This window comes from Gymnoscopelus braueri (assembly GCF_963280865.1).
Source record: "Gymnoscopelus braueri genome assembly, chromosome: 17".
NCBI classification, from domain to species: domain Eukaryota; kingdom Metazoa; phylum Chordata; class Actinopteri; order Myctophiformes; family Myctophidae; genus Gymnoscopelus; species Gymnoscopelus braueri.
Window position 1 is genome coordinate 9860404 of NC_137617.1, and position 21243 is coordinate 9881646.

At 41.9% G+C, this 21243-nt stretch overlaps 2 protein-coding genes across 2 annotated transcripts; both read left to right on the forward strand.

The window, feature by feature from the left end:
• Positions 1 to 4319: 4319 nt before the first annotated feature.
• On the forward strand, positions 4320 to 12700 carry LOC308104197 (GTPase IMAP family member 8-like). The gene is made up of 7 exons (XM_080454546.1): positions 4320 to 4421; positions 5030 to 5105; positions 7892 to 7941; positions 8253 to 8963; positions 9126 to 9821; positions 10313 to 10431; positions 11348 to 12700. Exons 3-7 carry the CDS (start codon positions 7911 to 7913, stop codon positions 12161 to 12163), a joined length of 2373 nt encoding a protein of 790 aa, XP_080310672.1. The 5' UTR covers positions 4320 to 4421; positions 5030 to 5105; positions 7892 to 7910; the 3' UTR covers positions 12164 to 12700.
• A 339-nt stretch (positions 12701 to 13039) lies between these two features.
• bbs1 (Bardet-Biedl syndrome 1) lies at positions 13040 to 21138 on the forward strand. Its single transcript, XM_080454665.1, has 8 exons — positions 13040 to 13417; positions 14981 to 15172; positions 15557 to 15757; positions 16188 to 16370; positions 16882 to 17013; positions 17346 to 17452; positions 19230 to 19350; positions 19974 to 21138. Exons 2-8 carry the CDS (start codon positions 14993 to 14995, stop codon positions 20802 to 20804), a joined length of 1755 nt encoding a protein of 584 aa, XP_080310791.1. The 5' UTR covers positions 13040 to 13417; positions 14981 to 14992; the 3' UTR covers positions 20805 to 21138.
• Positions 21139 to 21243: the final 105 nt, after the last annotated feature.

The window sequence follows — 21243 nt, forward strand, 5'->3', positions numbered from 1 at the left end:
GACTGACTGAGGAGGAGGCAGTGGTGCCACTGGTGGTGGTGGTGGTGGTGGTGACGACGACGATGATGATGATGATCGCAGCCTCTGTCTCACGACCCTCACAGAGGGGCAGTGCTACCAGCTTTCACTCAGAAAAGAGTCTGGATCAATTAGTCAATATCTGCCCTAACGAGTCTTTTAGGAATCCAACAATTATCGTCTCGGTCAGTTCATGCCCACACTATAGCCCACCGATCCAACGAATGTGACACGAGGTCTCTCTCACGCTCTGTGGGGGTCTTTCTTGGATCAGTCGGTCGTATTCCAGATAGTAGCCGGAGCCGCTCCACTGCAGGTCAGTTGGGACAGCATCCCTACGAATGACTGACAGGAGAAGGAGGTGTGGTGGTGATGATGGTCGCAGCCTCTGTCTCACGACCCTCACAGAGGGGCAGTGGTACAGTTTTCACTCAGCAAAGATTGTCTGGATCAATAGACAATCGCTTCTTCCCTAACGAACCTTTCGGAATCCATACAATTATCCTCTCAGTTCATGTCCCTTTTAGTCCACTGATCCCTCAAGCCGTTCAAATGAACGAGACACGAGGTCTCTCTCTCACGCTCTGCGGGGGTCTCGGGTCAGTTGGTTGTATTCCAGATATTAGACGGAGCGGCTCCAATGCAGGTCAGTGGGGGACAGCATCCTCCTATGAGTCGTAAAACCTCTGGTTCCTCTTTTTTCCCCCTCCTCTCTCTTCCACTGTTTCCGTCAGGTCGGCTGCTGAATCAGCCGGCTGCCATCCTCATGTTGGGAGGAGATAGATAGGATCCTCCGTCTGCAACTGAAATGCAGTGGAGAGGAGAGATAAGGAGGTTTAGCATCCGTTGATTTGCTGCACGCCTCTCTCTCTCAATCTCTCTCTCTCTCAATATGGTTTTCCCGCTGGATGGTGGAGTGAAGGAGATAAGATATGCTGATGGAGGAGAAGAGGGAGAGAGGTGGATGCTTGGCGTCACTCAGCCCACACTGACTCTCTCTCTGATTGGATTAGAGGCGTGTGTGTGTGTGTGTGGGGGGAGGTGGGAGGGAAGGAGGGATGACTGGAGGAAGAGAGGAGAGAGGGAAAGAGCGAGGGGAGTGAGTATGGATGGAGAGAGAGAGAGAGAGGGAGAGAGATATGTTGCCTTTTTCTGATAGAGGAGACGGAGTGGGGGAGGGGCGTCTCTCTGCCATATGACATCACCTTGCAGTGTGTGTGTGTCGCGTGTGCATGTGTGTCGCGTGTGCATGTGTGCGTGTGTGTGTGTGTGTGTGTGTGTGTGTGTGTGTGTGTGTGTGTGTGTGTGTGTGTGTGTGTGTGTGTGTGTGTGTGTGTGTGTGTGTGTGTGTGCGCGTTGCAGGGCGTGGGCTGCTGCATGAATTTCATTCACAAAAAGCACCTTTGTGTAAGAATGGGGGAGTCCAGTTTTTATCTGCGTGAGTCATCATCCTCCTGGATTGCCCCCCTCCTCCCTCTCCCTCTCTCTCTCTCTCTCTCTCTCTCTCTCTCTCTCTCTCTTTCTCAGTCCCCTTCTCATGCTCTCTCTCACACCCTCCCTCTCCCTCCCTCTATCACTCTTTCTCTCTCTCATGCTCTGCCCCCCCACCCTCTATCTGCTCCCCTCTCTATCTCACAATCTCTACCCCCTCTTTCTCTCTCTCTCTCTCTCTCCCTCCATCTCTCTCTCTCTCTCTCTCTCTCTCTTGCTCTCTCTCTCTCCTGACGCAGGTTGACGCTGCTCGCTGTATCACAGGAAGTGACGAGAGCCACCACACAGACGTAGTGAAAACATGCACATATAGACACAGAGATACATCATGTACCGAAATGTGCACATCTACAATACTGTATGCACATAGACAGAAACATGCACATAAATAGACATTTACATGCACATAGAAACGTGCACATACAGAGTACATGCACATAGAAACGTGCACATGCATAGACAGAGATATATGCAAATAGATCGACAGGCACATGCATCGACACAAAGATACATGCACATACATAGAAACAGACATACATACATGCATGCACATCCAGTACATGCACATCCAGTACATAGACAAAGATATACAGTACTGTATATCTTTGAAGATAATTGTCTAAAAAAACATGAATGCAATGTTACTAACAATCTCAGCAGATCGTGGCGTAAGGCTGTGTCTAAAATAAAATCATTCTATGCCATTTTCTTTTCTTTTCTCGTTTTAATATATGTTTTGCTAAATGTAGCGCAATCTGTCCCAACAACATTCCGCTGCTTGTACCTGTATAAGTCATGACAAATAAAAACTTCTTGAATCTTGGCTTCCTTCCTCTACTGCAAACCAACTAAATAAAGCTCTCTCCTTTGCAGTAGGAATGTACACTCATTCCCCTTAGAACAGGCTTTATATGTTTGCCTCTTCTGACTTGTACTGTACAATATGATTTTTTTTGCAAAGGGCCCATCCAGTAAGTTGAATCAAAAGCATAGGCCCAGCGGTCATCACCATGCCAGCTTGTGATGGACATTTTTTATCAATATTTATTTTTTGTCACAGACAAACAAAATAACTGGTCAATAATTTGATCAGAAACACAAATGACTAGCCGTAAATGTAAACTAATGGACTCGTAATGTGCCATAGTGTCTATACCAGTAGTCTCATTTTGGGCATGAGATCTATTTAGCCACTGCCTTTTCATCTTATAGATCGCTAATTAAATAATGCAAAGAGAATGAGTCAATAGTTTAATATGAATGAAAAATATATAAATTATGAAAAAAGTGTAAACAATAATACAAAAATACAAATATGTATGGGACTTAAAATCCTGATGATTGCGCTTGACTTGATCTTTTTGTATAGAAAGAATTGTTGAAATTTCGGTTCCTAAGTTTATTTATTTGTCTCAGTTCCCTGTCTGCTGGAAATGTTTAGTCAAATGGTTTGTCCGCAAGGGTCTTTCCAAGTTCCATTTCTTCACCATCAGGTTGCTCAGATTATGGAAAACAACAAAATAAGCTACCATAGTTATGCAGACCAATGAGACGATACACATATGCATATACATATGCCTATTATGCAATAATAGTTTATGGAGCCAAAAGGTCAGTGCCCAACTCCAATCGGTAATGTTAAAAACCTCTAGCCAAGTCAAAAACATTGGTGTAGTCATCCCCAGTTCAGATAATAAAACCCACAAAATAGAACCAGGGTCCTATTCCATTATTCCTAGCTGCGGTATTCAGGCGACTCGGGCCTGCTTTGAACACTCTATTTTTTTCAAAGTAAACGCTCCGGACCCCAAGCAGGACACTCAGCTAAGAGCATCGGGGGGGGGCGCCGGAAGGACCTATGTATTGTATTGTATGGTACACCAATACATATGGCTGAGATTTCAGTTCCTTATTTATTTTTCTCAGTTCTCTGTCTGCTGGAAAGCTCTAGTAGTCAAATGATTTGTGGTTTGTCAGAAAGTGTCTGCAGACGATACACAAATCTACATAACCATTATCACTAGAGGACTATGGTCCAATACAAACACTGAGTAAATGCATTAAACAAATCAACAATTGGATATAGCTTAATGTTCTTCAATTAAACAAAGGCGAAACTGAAATAATAGTTTTTGGAGCCAAGGAAAACAGATTAAAAGTCAGCGCCCAACTCCAATCGGTAATGTTAAACACCTATAGCCAAGACTCTGGACCTCTGGAGACCTCTGGACTTAGACAAATAAAGAATGTGCCACGGAGATGGACAAGTCTTTACGGACATGTTGATGATCCCTATAGGTCTATTAGATTGTTTCAAGAGTGTTGCACAGGAGTGTCTGTCAACTAACTAACAAACAAATACATAAATTAATAAATATTAGTAAATTAACTGGCATATTATCCACAGACCCTTTCTTAAATAGAAATGTGGATGGAAACCCTATGGATGTATTGGATGATGTCCCTAAAAGAAAAACAACCATGCATTCAGTAATATACGTAGTGGGATCTGTCCTTGTGTGCCAACACATACCTTCAAATATGTTTTAAAATAACTGCACTCCAAACTGATTTATGTAAATTAAATTAAATAGCACAATCCACAATGCATGAACTGTTGTAATACAGTATGTATACACAATAGCAACAATATTAAGTAAATACAACAAAACACTGCTATCTGGAAGGAGAGAGAGAGAGAGAGAGAGAGAGAGAGAGAGAGAGAGAGAGAGAGAGAGAGAGAGACTGGCATATCCAGTGCTCTTATAAAAAGTGTGACTCATCCACCTGACTCTTATGCCAAGGACTGCCTCCGACACAGGAACAGAAAACACAGACTAGAGTGAGAGAGAGGTTGTCACGTAAAAATCACCAGGAAATGAAATTAACTGTCTAATCGGAGCAGCATTGTGGTGAGTCCCAAACATAATTATTATACCGGAAAAACCCTTCTAAACAACAAATTGAGATATTATTTTTGTATTAGTGTTGTCACTCTACAATGTAAAAAATACATAGGTAATGTTTGACACAGATTCACGCAACAAAAATGGCATACTTTCAACTGGAAAAGTATCACTGTCAGACACCTACACACTATGAGTAGGCTATAAAACAACATTAGGAGATCATTATTATAGGCTATTGAGAATGAGTTCAGAAAGAGACAAAAGACATGCAATGTCCATGTAGAATGGCACCCAAACTGTATATGCAGACTTTTGGGTTATCACAAAATTCCGGGGCACACCAGTCATTTTGCACACCAGTGTGTGTCAGCACACCGTTTGAGAACCATGTGAGTTTATAACTGCTGGGAACTGTGATAAAGTTACAATATCGATAAAACAGTTATGATTATAATACTGGCATAGCCTACTATATATGGGCCTATATACAGTAGTGTGTGCAATTTGGTCAGGGTCAGTTATAATACTGGGATATAAATTAAAGTTTGTGGACTTTTGATCCTTCCTTAGGCTTATTGGGTTAATGATTAGAGTTTCTTGTTGGTTTACAGGAATCAGATCTCGTAGGGCGTATCGACACTGGAGGACTGAAGCTTATCCAGACTGTTATTCACACCTTGTAGGCAGGTAAGCAGAATCAGAATCAGAATGAATCAGAATCAGAAGACTTTATTGCCATGACATGTAGACATGTTAGGAATTTGGTTTGATGCAGTGGAGCGCAGTTTACAACAGGACTGGTGCAAGACAGGACAAGACAGTGCAGAAAGCAGAAAAGAGTTACTAGTCTTTCAATGATGCAATAAAAAAAATCTAAAGTACAAATCAAAATGATCCAAGCCGTACACCAATCACCATGGGCTAATAATCACAAATGAGTTGTTTATATTGAGGATGAAGAAGTACTAACGTACAAGAGGCACCATTAGACTAGGCAATATCTGCTCGAAATATTGAATGAATTATGGTGCGTCATGTGCGTAGGCAATAGGCATTAGAGGTTTGCAGCCCTCACATCTAGACACAGGAACAGAAAACACACATTGACAAGTAGAGTGAGAGGTTTTCACATAAAAAAGAAGATATTGCTTTTGAGACTTGGACCTCAGTCTAATGGGAGCAGCAGTGTGGCGAATCCCAAACTGGGCTATATAGACCTTCTAAACCATTAGGAGATCATTATTATAGGCTATTGAGAATGAGTTCAGGAAGAGACAAAAAACATGTAGAATGGGAAGAATTTGTGTTACGTTGAAAGGAAAAACATGTATTTGTCTCATAAGCAACTATTGTGCAGCTATGGCGAAGAAAGGGAAGTTGGAAGGACACTTTCAACCTTTCACCTAGTTAGATGTCAGATTAGCTCACACATAAACCAGTTTTAATGTTGCCATAGCTATTTAGTCATTTCGTAATACACTCTGAGCCTAAGGAGGACTGACTATAAACAACCATCTTATAATTTCTGGCTTCGTATTTATTTCAAAAATGCCTTAAAGGTATGAACTTCATTCTTGAAAGATCTTAAATATGTTTTAAGGCTAAGGCTAAGACTAAGACTATATGACTATTATGACTGAGTGAGTTTTGTCAAGTGATATGCCCAGATATGATAATTTTTTATATGCGACAATGTTATGTCAAGCAAGCTATAAAGCTATGACTTCATGGGTAGATGCAAATTTTATCATAAATGACTTGAGTAAGTGTAAAAGCATCAGCAGTAACAACAACAAAAATTGTCTTCTCCACTCCAGCTAAGCTTATTATATTGCTCCCATGATTTTCACTGCTGCCAAGTTAACTCATCAAATTAAAACAATCAATCAGTTAATACAAACAAATACAATACAGCCACAATCTCATAAGCTACCATAACTGATTGGATAACTGACATTGAATGATTGATGCACACTGGTCATTCTTCAGTAAACATTTGGTTAAAAGTCTTCAGTGAACAAAGGTAAATAGTTTGGTGATTTGCTGTAGAAGCATGACACAGCAGTTATGTACATAGACTGAAATGTGCACATACATAGACACAGAGATATGCAGATAGTGTCGAGGAGACTAGGTATTCATGGGTGTGGATCTGACCCACATCTTTTCTTGATGATGAGCGGGCTCGAGGTCCGCCAGACATGATTGCATCAGAACGGCCTACACCATAACTTCCTCGTATCAATGACTTGCTGTTTCTGACAATATACTTAATAGAATATGAGCATGTACTGTAGTGTTTGCCTATACAGGAATAGACAGTTATACATGGACAATGGACATAGATAGAAACATGCACATACAGAGTACATGCACATAGAAACGTGCAGAGATATATGCACATAGATAGACAGGTACATGCATAGACACGGAGATGCACATACTGTATATAGAAACATGCACATACACATGCACATGTGCATGTACTGCATATCTTTGTTGATGACATGAATAAAAAAGGTTGCCAACAATCTCAGCAGATTGTGACATAAGCCAAACACGGATAGAGTTTGGCTTCATTCCTCGACTGCAAACCAGTAATTAGAGCTCTCCTTTGCAGTAGGAATTACACTCCCTCCCCTTAAAACAGGCTTTATACGTTTACCTGTTCTGAACATGTCCTGTATGAACCCTTTTGCAAAGGGCCCATCAACTAACTAACTAACTAACTAACTAACTAACTAACTAACTAAAATAAATAAACTGGCATATTATCCAACCAGATCCTGTTAAGCTTGCTGCTCCCATTATTTTCAACTGCTGCCAAGTTAACGCATCAAATTAAAACAATCAAAACAATAGCTATGGCAACATTTGGTTAAAACTCTTCAGTGAACGAAAGTAAATAGTTTGGTGATTTGCAGTAGAAGTGAGCATGGCTGGCTATGCTCATGATTCATCATAGTCATTAAATACATATATATAAATGTATAATTACTCTCCTTTATTTAGTTAGATGTACTGTAAGAGGATAATGGATTTTTCTACAAATGTCACTCCGTGAGTCCAAATTGAAAACAAATATAACAGAATGTGCGGATGAAGGTATAGCTTAGTTTCCTTAATTCTTTCCAGAAATTGTCTATCATAGACATGAGGATAGGAAAGATTTCAGGAGGAAAGCATTTCTTACCCCCCCCCCCCCCCCCCTAGCTAAAGTACCTGCACTTTAGCTGTTGGACATTGAAAGCTGCATGACCTTATTTAAAACGTATTTGTTTTATTTTGTCTCGAATCTGTCATTATTGAATTGAAGTGTATTAAAGAATATAAAGTCGCAAAAATATGTCAATTGGACTTTAAACTAGATGATATGTATACATTTAATGTTTTATGTGTCAAATGTAGCTGTCCAGATATACTGTTTGCGCATATATAGCAATATTATTGTGACTTATTTGACTGTTTTACAGTTCGAACAACAACAACAGGATGTCCAGTGGAACCTCAGCTTCCACCAGAGGTGAGTTCTATTAAAACATAAGAAACCAGCAAACTGCTACTGGTTTTGTCACATCTGTGATCTTTATGAATATTACATTACTCTCCTGAATGTGTGTCGGGATGACTGATTTATCCTGTGTGTGCATCAGTTACATCTATGCACAGCAGTCACACCCAGCCAGCTCTGATTCCAACTAGTTTAGATTCAGGCCAGGTGTAGCCTCGATCTCCAGGCTTTTATTGTTTACTTTTGCTAGGCCAGGTGTGACTGCTTAAATCAACCATCACTCACACCTCTTCCTGTTTTTTTTTTTGTTTTTTTTCAAACAGGGAAGAACAGCGACCCGACAGAGCTGAGAATTGTTCTGATCGGGGCAAGACATGGACGTGAGCCTAGTGGAAAGAGTTCAGTAGGAAACATCATCCTGGGCAGCGATGTTTTTGAAACAAACAGAAGATCAGCTAAGAGTGTCATGAGACAAGAGAAAGTGTCTGGGAGACAGGTCACTGTAGTTGACACTCCAGGATGGATGACCACTCATCCTCTAGATCTGACCCCAAAACTGACTCAGTTAGAAATACAACAGAGTGTGAATCTGTGTCTTCCAGGACCCCATGTCTTTCTCCTAGTGATGCCATTTGACAACACATATGTAGGAACAGGGATGTCAGTAGAGGAGCATGTGAGTCTTCTCACCGACCGAGTGTGGCGACACACTATTGTGGTGTTCACTGTAGCCAATAAGAACACAGCGATACCTGTGAGAGATCTCATTAGTTCTGACAGTGCATTAAGATATCTTACTAAGAAATGTGAAGACCGCTTCCATGTTCTTAACATTGCTGACAGAGGAGATGGAAGTCAGGTCACAGAGTTGCTGGAGAAGATAGATCAGATGGTGGCTAGTAATAGCTGTCACTATGAGACAGAAACACACATCTCAGAGGAACTGAAGGAGATCGAGAGAACTATCAGAAGAAAAGCAGAACAAAGGAGCACAGACACCCAGAAGCAAGCAACTAGACTTGCAAAAGATATTGGTAGTGTATTTTTTCCTTTTACTTTGTTAATAAATACTATTTAATTTGGATCATTTTGATTATTATATATTAAGAGCATAGCATATATTAACCTGGAGATTGTGGCTTTGTTCCTTAAACAAAAAACGGTACAAGTTAATTATACAATGTTTTCTCTAACAGGATTAACTGACTTCAGGATTCTGTTGTTGGGAAGGCGTTGGTCTGGGGAGAGCTCAGCAGTTAACACCATTCTGGGAACAAGAGTATTAAAAACTAGCCAGAGATCAGGACACTGTGAGGTAATACGTGGGGATGTAGCAGGGAGACATGTGACACTGGTGAACCCATCAGGCTGGTGGTACAACAGTCCACTACAGGACACCTCAGAGATGGACAAACTGGAGATCCAGAGCAGTGTTTGGCTCTGTCCTCCTGGACCACACGCTGTTCTTCTGATAGTTCCTGTTGATGAAGCATTCACAAAAGCACATAAAGTAGCGTTAGAGGAACACATGACACTTCTGAAACAGGGAGTCTGGAGCCACGCTTTAGTACTGTTCACCTATGGAGACTTGCTGGGAGACACAAGCATTGAGCAGCACATTGAGGCTGAAGGGGAAGACCTCCGCTGGCTTGTTGACAAATGTGGCAACAGATATCATGTCTTCAACCATAAGAAGACAGATGACACTCAGGTCACAGAGCTGTTGAAGAAGATAGAGGCGGTGGTGGCAGGAAACAGGGGTGGACACTATGAAGATGATGGAGATGTTTGTGAGAAGATATTTGCGAGGAAGATGGACATAGAGGAACATGTCAAGACATTCATGACCAGGACACACAGACAAAGATCTGCTCTGAAAGCGCTGTTTGAGGGTAAAAAATGTGTTGTCTGTCTGTCTGTCTGTCTGTCTGTCTGTCTGTCTGTCTGTCTGTCTGTCTGTCTGTCTGTCTGTCTGTCTGTCTGTCTGTCTGTCTCTCTCTCTCGTTTGGTAAAGTATTCCTCCTCCTCCTCCTCCTCCTCCTCCTCCTCCTCCTCCTCCTCCTCCTCCTCCTCCTCCTCCTCCTACTACTACTACTACTACTACTACTACTACTACTACTACTACTACTACTACTACTACTACTACTACTACTACTAATAATAATAATAATAAAAATAAAAAATAAAAATAATAATAATAATAATAATAATAATAATAATAATAATAACAACAACAATAAATACTAATACTAACATTAAGAATAATACATCACTTGTAGATTAGAGGGATGCAGAATTGTTTGTAATAATACAAACAAGTCCATCTTTGAATCTATGCCCTAAATAATGTTAAGTGAACTAATGTTGAGTTTTGGTCTGTCAGGAGAACATCACAGTCTACCAGATGTTAGGGTGATGTTGGTTGGTGGAGAGCAGTCCATGAGGAGCTGTGCTGGAGATCACATACTGAAGGAGACTGCGTTTACAGAAACTATATTCAAGGTGAGTAATATTATAGGAATTTGATAATATGATAATAAATAAATACATGTATTATTCATAAAGGGGGGGGTATTATATGATGTTCCACAGCAGAGGACACAAATGACCTCTTGAACGATTCTTCCTCTCTAGTGGGACACTGAGTATCTTGCCTGATGTCATCAGATAGAATGATGAATTAAGAGGGTTGGAAACCTTGCCTGAGTTTGTCATTTGTTTTCCAGTTTAGGTTAAGAACTACAGCAGGGTAAAACATGGCATAAGGCTGTCCTTATAGTACAGTGTGATGTAAGCAACACAACTGCAGCTAATCAAACGAGTAATGGGTGAGATAGATTTATAGCCTGGAATCCAGACTGACTTGATGCGTTCACCTTTTGGATTTCTTCACTGACAAGAAGTGGAGTGTAAAAATCCGGAAGATGAAGTCAGTCTGGATTCTCAGCTAATAGATTTCAGTATATCAATGTGCATAGACAATAAACTACTGACTGTGCTTGCACATTGGCACACCCATCCATGGCTGTGATTGTACAAGCCTGTTTAGTTGATGTGTTCACTTTGTTCAGTCTATACTTTGTCGGTCATGTTATATCCTGTATGTATTTACAAACGTTGTGATGTTTTATATTTGTATTTCACTGTGATCTGTGTTAGATAAGTCTAACTGTTATTTAGACTTACTTCCATATGGTTTATGCTGGATGTGATTATTAAACATCTTCACATAATTTAGGTCGTTCCATAGTTGATTACTGTTTTATTTCACTTTTGTAGTATTACTGTGCACTTTTAGTGATAGAGAATAATAAATAAGTGATAGAGAATAATAAACTAGAGAACTGTTCATTGAGAACAGAATAGAATCAAGGTGTTTGATTATTGTGACTAACATACAGTAAACCTCATATTCCAGGAGTTTAAAATCCAGTCTAAACTGACAGAATGTGTCAGACAACGGAAACGAGTTGCTGCAAGAAATGTGAGTGTGGTGAACTGTCCAGACTGGTCGACTACACCTCCATCACAGAAGATGAAAGACGTCCTTCTACGCGGTGTGACTCTGTGTTCTCCTGGACCCCACGCTGTCCTGTTGGCTGTTTCTGTCAAGTCCAGGTTCTCTGAAGCTGAGAGGAGATCAATGGAGGAACACATGGAGCTGCTGGGGGACAGAGTCTGGAAACACGCTCTGGTTCTGTTCACATGGGGAGACTGGTTGGAAGCAAGATGCGTTGAGGAATACATCGAGTCTGAAGGAGAACCTCTGAGGTGGCTCCTGGAGAAATGTGGCTACAGATACCATGTTCTCCAGTTCATCAAGGGGGACATTTCAGAAGTAACAGAGCTGATGGAGAAAATAGAAGACATGGTGACGAGGAACAGAGGACACTTTGGACCTTTAGACTCAAGAGAGGACAAGTCTGTCAGAGACACAGGACACTTAAAGATGGGACATGAGACAAGACAGATGACCCTGTTTGAACAACTGAAAGGAAAGAAAACCTTAACAGATGAAGAATGGAACAGCCTGGATGAAGAATGCAGGAGGAGAGAGGGGGAATTGAGGAGAGAGGTGGAAGAGAGGAAGAGAGAGTGCAAAGAGAGAGAGGAGGAGTGGAAGAAGAGAGAGGGGGAGATGATAGAGAGGATGTTGAAGTTTGTGGTGATGGAGCGAGAAGAACCACCTGCCAGCTGTCAGGAGAAGGAGCAGCGTGAACCCTCCTCTAAGTAATGAGTATCAATATAATTGATCTGCTTACAGACTTAAATGTGATCGTTCTTACTGTGACCTTTCCAAATGTGACATTTCTTCATCAGATAACCAATTAAACGTGGATTATGTTTAACACTTGAAAAATGTGACCTAAACTGAAAATGAAGTCCTTGAACAAATATTATAATTAATATTATTTTGTCATTATTAGCAGAAGATTTGTGAACAGTCAAACATCAGACAAGCGCTGAGCCCTGTCACCATGTTGCATTGCCATTTAATGCACATGGAACTGTGAGTTGAGTTCATACCCAATGCTCTGTGTTTCATATATTTATCCATGTCACTTTAACCATGCACATGGAACTGTATTTTTATGCACCTGCTTTTATATAACAACTGGATCAACTACCGGATCATTACTAAACATTTAACCCACTATTTTACACCTGTAATCGAGTGATGTGACAATAAAGTCAATTCTGATAATAATGATCAGTTGCAGTACTTTTCTTGTATTATTATCATTGTAAATGGAATGAATCATGCAGCAAAATGATATTGTATAGCCTATATTTACCGAATAAGGACAATATGTGGCATTCTGTGTTGAAGGACAACGCCTTAGCAAGTTCTAGTTATTTTTTTTTAAATAAATGGTATTCCAGTAGAAGCCAGCAGGTGGTGTGGTAACACCTTAGAATTGTGTATTCCTCATACATGTATTATTTGCTTCATCGCTTAATCTCTCAGACAGACAGACAGAGTTTATATAATTCACTCATTATGACTGCATCACCATAGCAACATGGGGTTTGCATGGTGAACAGGACCATACAAATTAATACTGAGGATTCTACAGTGTAGCCTTTCGTTTGAAAATATAAGAGCAGCTGACTTTCAGGGTTAAGAACTAATGGAATATTGTTGAATAGAATGTATTTGTTGTTCCATAGAAATGCATTATGTGGTGGCTGTTTGATGTCATGCCTGTAAACTACAAGAAGAGGTAAATCCACGTCATCAGGTGGCGACAGAGTAGAGGAAGGAAAGGAAGATGGGGATAAAGCCGATTTGAAGGATTACAACAACATTACGATGAGATCGGAGCCTTAAGAGACACCGAATGGTTGTTCTTTAAACATAATGCGCCATACAAACCTTATTTAACGTTTTCAAACACATCGCTATAGATTCTCTCATCTAATCTAGGAAAACAACAGAGGACTCCATTCCAACGACGACGCCAACAACCCCGTTTCCTTGACAACGGTGCGGAAGTTTATTCCGATGTTTATTCTATCATTATGAAAAACAAACCTATTCCTGATCGTGTTTAATTTATTATACATACACATGTTATTGGTGGGATTCAAGTGGTCATAACAACATTACTGCTATATTTAGCAGCTGCTTTTTCCCAGTCAGGGGCTCGAAAATGTAGTTTGTTCAAGGTTGTTATGTCTTCTTGTGTAGCTAATATGGTAGCTGTAGAATACAACTCTCGTAGACGTATTTATGTTTCTGACGTTTTCAATCTACGAGAGTTGTAGGGTTCACCCCCCATGGACACTGGGACTTTCAGCACTATACCCCGTAGACACTCCAAACATGTACAAATTGAAAATAAAGGTGCTTACCCCCACGCCCCAAATGTTAACTCTCGCTACGGGGTAGTAGTTTAATGTAATAATCCATATCTTTCAATAAAGAAGTGTTTTAATGCCGTCTGTGGCCGAACGCCATTTTTTCACCCTCGTTTACTTCCTGTTTACATTGAGTGTAATTCCGGGTTTCACCAGATGGGCGCGTCACTACCGCCCAACTTCCGACAGAATCGGCCACAGACGGCATTAAAACACTAATATTCATATTATACAGTGGTGGAAAAAGTACCCAAATGTTTTACTTAAGTAAAAGTATCAATACTGCAATGTAGAAATACTCTGTTACAAGTAAAGGTCCGGATTGAAAAACGTACTTGAGTAAAAGTACAAAAGTATTGGTTTCAAAATCTACTTAAAGTACCAAAAGTAAAAAACACTCATTATGCATAATGTCCCATTTCACAAGTTTTCAAATGTGTAAAATATGTCAAATGTATAATGCGATGCCACGCATTGTGAGCTTGTAGATCTGCTATTTTCAAATAGCCAAAGTTTAAATAGTGCTGAAGTGGTAAATGTATGTTTTGTAATGATAATCAAAATCTACAAAGTAACTAGAACTAGTAACCAAATAATTGTAGTGGAGTGAAAGTACAATATGTGCCTCTGAGATGTAGTGGAGTAGGAGTAAAAGTATTGAAAATTGGAAATACTCCAATAAAGTAAAAAATGCCTCAAATTGTACTTAAGTACAGTACTTGAGGAAATGTACTTAGTTACTTTACACCACTGGCCTTCATAAGAGTATCGTACTTTTGTATGGCAAGTTCTTGGACATTGCAGCAGCATAGAAACAGTAAACAACAGTAAGATATAAAAAATAGGAAAGAAAAGACAAAGCATCTATACTGTATAACCTACCAGTGAGCTACAGACCCATAATAAGGTCCATTTGGTTGTTAACTATCAATCATTTAGCTGATGGAGACCCCCTGGAACACCAGGGGGTCTGGATTTATTTTTCTTCTTTGCCAGTGTATAAATGGGGTTAAAGAGGTTAAATGATTTCGAAGCTATAGCTAATTGTGTTGGGGGCCCCCTGGAACCCCCTCAAGGACCCCCTGGGGTCCTCAGACCCCACTTTGAGAACAAATGCCTTATTCAATATTCACCTACAAACATATATTCCTAATACATACATACATTTTTGTATGTGCATCTGTTGCAGCTCTCCAACATAATGTCCTCAGGTTCAGAGATGAGCACGGACGCCAGTAAATGGCTGGACGCCCATTACGACCCGGTGGCCAACCTGTACACCTTCTCATCATGCATGGACCTCGCCGACCTCAACGGAGACGGAGAGAACAAACTGGTGATAGGAGACCTGGGGACTGGAACCTCCCACATGAAGCTCAAGGTTAGAGCTGCAACTAACTATCGATTATTTTCTCAGATTTCTATCGATTACTTTTTTGATTAATTGAATAATCGAGAAGCGTGTTTAAGAAAAACAATATTTAAAAAATAATAATTATATATCAATCAATGTATCGATTAACCACTTAAGCGTTATTTGATAGTATACTTCTTCGCACAACGTTGACAAATAGTGAAAATATAGCTTACAAGCTGAGCTATTTTCAATCTTTTTTTGAAATTTTTGGGGAACTTTTCACGTATAATGACATGGCCAAAATAGGGGTCGATTATTAATTGATTACTTTATTAAATGATCATTGTTGTTTTTTAATAATCAGATTAAACTGATTAGTTTGGATTAACCGTTGCACCCGTACTCCAGGTGTACCGGGGCACGGCGCTGATGAATGAGAACACGCTGCTGGACCTGCCCACCGGCCTGGTGTCCTTCCTCATGGACCTGCACGAGCCCCGCATCCCCGCCATCGCCGTGGCGTCCGGCCCCTTCATCTACGTCTACAAAAACCTCCGGCCGTACTTCAAGTTCACCCTGCCCAGTCTGGAGGTCAACGCAGTGGAGCAGGTGGGTGGGCTGGAGGGATTTAGTCCAGTGATTCTCAACCTTTTTAATCTCAAGGACCCCCAGTTTGAGATACATTAGGCCACGGACAACCATTTGATATGTTTTTTTATCCCTCCGACCCCAATCTTAACTGTCAGAGATTCCTTGTGTTAATTTAACTTTGAGAGAGGACAAATGATGTGTCCATTTGGTTCCATTCGTACACTCTCTGAGTTATAGACCAGTAAGGGTCCACTTGGTTCCGAACTACCAGTGGGGAACCCCCTCAAGGACCCCTAGTGGTCCCCAGACCCTGCGTTGAAAATCGGTGCTGTAGCCTATTGCTGGTTTTCTATCGCACCAGGAATGCAGTTAATAACAGCCTGAAAATAGCCGATCTACAAGCTCACAATTAAAAAAACATGTTTTGTCATATGTCACCCCCAACCAGGACGTGTGGCAGCAGGCGCGGGACGAGGGGATCGACCCGGCGACCATGAAGGAAATGTTGGAGGGGGTGAGGAGCAAGGCGGACGTGCCGCTCTCTGTGCGTTCTCTCAGGTTCCTGGGCCTGGAGCCGCAGGAGATGGAGGAATTTGTCAGTCTGCACAAACAGCAGCCAATCAGGAGACAGGTGACATTCCCCAAAACACAGGGTCCGCACCCATTTTGGGTGGAAAGGTTCATACTCCTAGGTCATGGGTCTTCAGGGGGTCCGGGACTCCTAGGGGGTCCTCAGACTGAGTTACTATTCTTCTCAGCAAAGAGGTTTGGTGTAGGGGAAAAAATAGTATTGAGGGTTTAAGCGGTTAAATGTCTGAACATTCACATGAGCACAAATCCAACATATTAGTAGAAAAGATCATATGTAAACAAACAAATAAAAACACTAATTTACACAACACTGATGATAGTGCTGTCAAACAAGTCTATGAAGCTGTAAAATCTATGAAAAGGTTTAATCTGCAACACAATATTATACAATATGTAGTGGGGGTCCCTGCTTCATCTCTCTCTCAGCTAAGGGGTCTTTGGCCTGAAAAACATTGAAGACCCCTGTCCTGGTTATAAACATCTATTATCAACATATGTGTGCATTTTAAAGCCGTGAAGTGGAACTCATAAGCTGCTTTGTGTCCTTTCAGACGGTGATAACCTGCATTGGAACGCTGAAGAAGAGCACGACGGATGAGGACGGAGTCAGCTGTCTGGTGATCGGTTCAGAGAACAACGAGATCTACATCCTGGACCCAGAGGCCTTCACCATCCTCTGCAAGGCAACCACAAGCTCTTCTTCCTAACCACTTGAACTCCTAGCACCCCTATTTTTGGGGGTACATCCGGCAAAAATAGCAAGCAAGAACACAAGCTCGCAGCTTGTAGAGCTAGAATTTTAGATATTTTTGCTGTTGTTTTTCTAAATGAAAAAATGAAGAGATTTTTTTCAATCTTTCAATATTTGATTAAAATAAAATATTTTGTAAATGTTTTTTTAAGTATTTTTATAATTTTTGTATCGATTAAATTAATTAGTTTGATTAACTGTTGCACCCCTATAGGAAATGCTGCCACATTGACATGTGTTCCTGGACTGTTTTGCTTGTTTCAGATGGCGTTGCCCAGTGCTCCCACCATGCTGGACGTGACGGGACAGTTTGACGTGGAGTTCCGCATCACGGTGGCCTGTCGAAACGGCAACATCTACATCCTGCGCAGGTAAAAACAACTTATATTAATGCACCACTGTTGCACCGTGAGCCGCTAACAGCGCGCCCCCTTCAACCACGTTGGGCATGTCATAGGTGAAAATCGTCAAAAGATGTGTTAAAATAGGGCTTAACCATACAGACAGGCCAACTCTCATGCTAGGGACCACAGCAGCACAGACTGCCCCAAAGTCAAGAGGCAGGACCACATTGGAATTGGAAACAAGTGTTTCATTATGCTTTAATGTGTTATCCTGGGTTTATATTTTTGTGATTTTACTAAAGTATATCTTTTAACAAAATCAAATCAAGAGACGAGCTGTAGGCAAACCCAAATTCAATGATTACTCAAATACTGTATACAAGCCACTGTGTCTGTAATTCAGGGTCTAGAAGAACCCAAATTAATTTCAACATGACCTAGACGAGTTATGGAACAACCAAATGAACATGTCCCCTCAATCAAGACTGAAGCCATTATGTCAGACTTGCTCAGGGAATGCAAGTGTCCACCTTGCCCTCAACAGGACAACACCACAGGAGGCACCTGTTCACCAACAAGCGTGCTCCTAGCCAAACTAAGGCAACACACAACAATGGACAAGTGACAAACTAAAATGAACCCATTACGCACACAACGGACAAATTACCGTTCACAACACACATACTGACGAATTACCATTAGGACTTCCCCAAATCCCAGAATTCCACCCTGGCTCACTGGGCCGGCTTTTAACACCAGTAGACGAAGTTGGACACCTCAATCATGTGGTTTTCAAAATGCAATTATGTAAACTGATCGAACTACCTCTGAAAGATCCAGAATATGATTGACACAGTAGTCTGCAACAAGAGGCAAACAAATTGCTTAAAACGACTTTCAGCAATAACAAAGAACTACTTGGGTATTTATGCACTAAAGCCCATGGTGCAGAGAAAGCAACCATTAAAACAGCGACCCCACCGAGACCATGGATGTGCCCCTGAGACAACTGCTCCACCCACGTTTCAACAGGACCAAGGTGCCCAACGAAACCTAAAGGAGAAACGTTGCTATGCCCCGCAGGGGAAACACTCCAAAAATATATTTGCACACGAGCCTATCTACTACACTCAACCTCCCTTGGTTCCAACACCCCCGAGCATTTGGCAAAAGGTGGAGACCAAACAATGTCTCTCTCCCCCAGCACAAACAAATTAGCCTCAACTTAAGCAAACAGGTAAGGCTATAGGCTAAATCAATTAAGGGCTCCAATAAAACCAAGGACAGTAAGAAAATGTAAACAACTCAATGCTTACCCAAACAAAACCAAAAAATAAATCAAATTCTTACTGAACTGTAACAGGATGAGCCTCCATTTTGTCATGAACCTGACCCAAGAGTTCAGACAAAAAAACAATAGAGGGCTACACGGATAACTTTAAAACAAACTTTATTTTATTATAAATATAAATAAAGACAACGTTAATATTTTAATTAAGGAGTGTGTTAGTCTGTAGAACCAGTAGTGCAGCAGGTGAGCGGGTGTGTGTAAATGATGTTGTTGGATGACGGCTGCAAACCAGAAGACAAACAAACCAAAATGTGCGTGCAAGTGGAAAATGAAAGAGAGAGGAAAAAGGACTGCTTTGAAAGCCTTGAGAGTACTGGGCCAGGTGCTTCAGATCAAAGCGGACCTACCAGCTCTGCTACCAGATACCTGAGTGGGAGGGCTTTCACACGTGTTTTTGAAAAAGCCCATGCAAATGTGTTATTATTCATATTAATAAGAACTATATTTACGCAGGGACTCGCTGAAACCCAAATACTGCATCGAGCTGCCCTCACACCCTGTGGGCCTTGTCAGGATCGGCAAGAACGTGGTGGTAGGACTCACTGAAGAGAGCCTGCAAGGCTTCACACAGAAGGTAAAAACACACACACACACACACACACACACACACACACACACACACACACACACACACACACACACACACACACACACACACACACACACACACACACACACACACACACACACACACGTGTATTAAAATACTTATGAAGACATAAACATTTTAGGGTTTTAGGAATTTTATACAATTCTTTATACTTAGTTGCGTGCCAGTGTCGACAACAAGCACAAATAACCTTTTAACAGATGAATTATAATACAAAACAATTATATTATTATACAATAATACAAAAAGTATAAATAATATTTAACTTTATAACATGAAGAAGCAAACAAGTAAATATAAAATACACACATGAACTGAACTTTTTTCCAGTCTGGCAGCTCATGTAACACAATAATATATATTTTTTGTTTTGTTTATTATACATTATGAAAGAAATCAGCACACTTCAGCTGCATAACTGTCAATACCGATGTCATCAGAAAAAGCAAATAATGGCCAATATATTGGTTTGCCTCTAATCTACTCCACTACGATCACAACAGCATGGATAGGACCTTCGATTTGACTTTGTAGTTTTTGATGTTGGTCATTCATAAAGTGGGTGATTGTCTTGTTTTGTGTTCCAGGGGAAGAAGCTGTGGACAGTCAGCCTCCCTGCCCCCGTCACCACCATGGCTGTCATGGAGATCCCCACCAGGGGCTTCCAGGCTGTCCTGGTGGGCCTGGCCAACTGCGAGGTCCACCTCTACCGCGACAAGAACCTGGTCTGTGCCTTCAAGACGCCGGACGTGGTCGTCAGCATCCGCTTCGGCCGCTACGGGCGCGAGGACGGCACCCTGATCATGACCACCAAAGGGGGCGGGCTGATCGTGAAGATCCTGAAGAGGACGGCGACGTTCGAGGACCGCGACCGGGCCCCGGGGCCGCCCGTCGCCCAGTCGGTCCGCCTCAACGTCCCCAAGAAGACCAAGCTGTACGTGGACCAGACGCTGAGGGAGCGCGAGAGCGGCGTGGCCATGCACCGCGCCTTCCAGATGGACCTGAGCCGGATGCGTCTGGCCGCCGCCACGGCCTACGTCAAAGCGCTGGAGTCCAGCCAGGCGCCCGTCTCCGCCAGCCTGTCCGAGCCGCTGAAGATGAACGCCGTGGTGCAGGGCCTCGGCCCTTCCTTCAAACTCACCCTGAACGTCCAGAACACGGCGGCACGCCGGCCCGTCACCAACCTCACCGTCAGCTTCCTGTACGACGAGGGCCTGTACAGCATGCGGAACCCCTGCTTCAAGGTGCCACTGCTGGTGCCGGGGCTGGTCTACCCCATCCAGACCTTCGTGGAGTGCACCAGCGACAAGGGCGTCTCCGACATCATCAAGGTGTTCGTCCTGCGCGAGGGGAAGAGCGCGCCCCTGCTCACTGCCCACATCAACATGCCCGTCAGCGAGGGGCTGGTGCTCAACTGAGGCGGGATGTCGTGGGGGGTCCTCCTGGTTTACTACGAGCAGAGCCGTTGAAAGAGAGAGAGTTACGTCATTCTTTGACCTTGCCGCAACGGATTCAAATGGTTCATGTATCGTATGTATTAATAAAAATTATATAACCAATAATTGGTTCCGTCGGAAAGAAAAATAAAGGGAAATCTAGCAGTTGCAGGAGGAGGCTAAGAGCTTTATCACCCTGGAGAACTTGGATCAGCGCATCGAAGAGGCCCTGGACAATCCAAAGAATTACAACGTTGCCATTGACAAAGAGGGCAGAGTTGTCATGCAGACGGTACTGAAGAGTTGGTCACCCGATGGTGAGCCTTACTTGTGAATTCTTCTTGTTCTTTTTTTTATTATCTCTGAGCACAGCTAAACTAATTCCGAACCAACTTGGTTTTGGCAATAAATGATTGAATAT

Excerpts from the sequence above, each read along its gene's own strand:
- LOC308104197 (XM_080454546.1), top strand. The coding sequence starts at position 7,911 with ATGTCCAGTGGAACCTCAGCTTCCACCAGAG. Across the intron at positions 7,942-8,252 it reads AACCTCAGCTTCCACCAGAG|GGAAGAACAGCGACCCGACA; the intron begins GTGAGTTCTATT and ends TTTTTCAAACAG. Across the intron at positions 9,822-10,312 it reads TCTGAAAGCGCTGTTTGAGG|GAGAACATCACAGTCTACCA; the intron begins GTAAAAAATGTG and ends TTGGTCTGTCAG.
- bbs1 (XM_080454665.1), top strand. The coding sequence starts at position 14,993 with ATGTCCTCAGGTTCAGAGATGAGCACGGACGCCAGTAAATGGCTGGAC. Across the intron at positions 15,758-16,187 it reads AGGTCAACGCAGTGGAGCAG|GACGTGTGGCAGCAGGCGCG; the intron begins GTGGGTGGGCTG and ends ACCCCCAACCAG. Across the intron at positions 16,371-16,881 it reads AGCAGCCAATCAGGAGACAG|ACGGTGATAACCTGCATTGG; the intron begins GTGACATTCCCC and ends GTGTCCTTTCAG.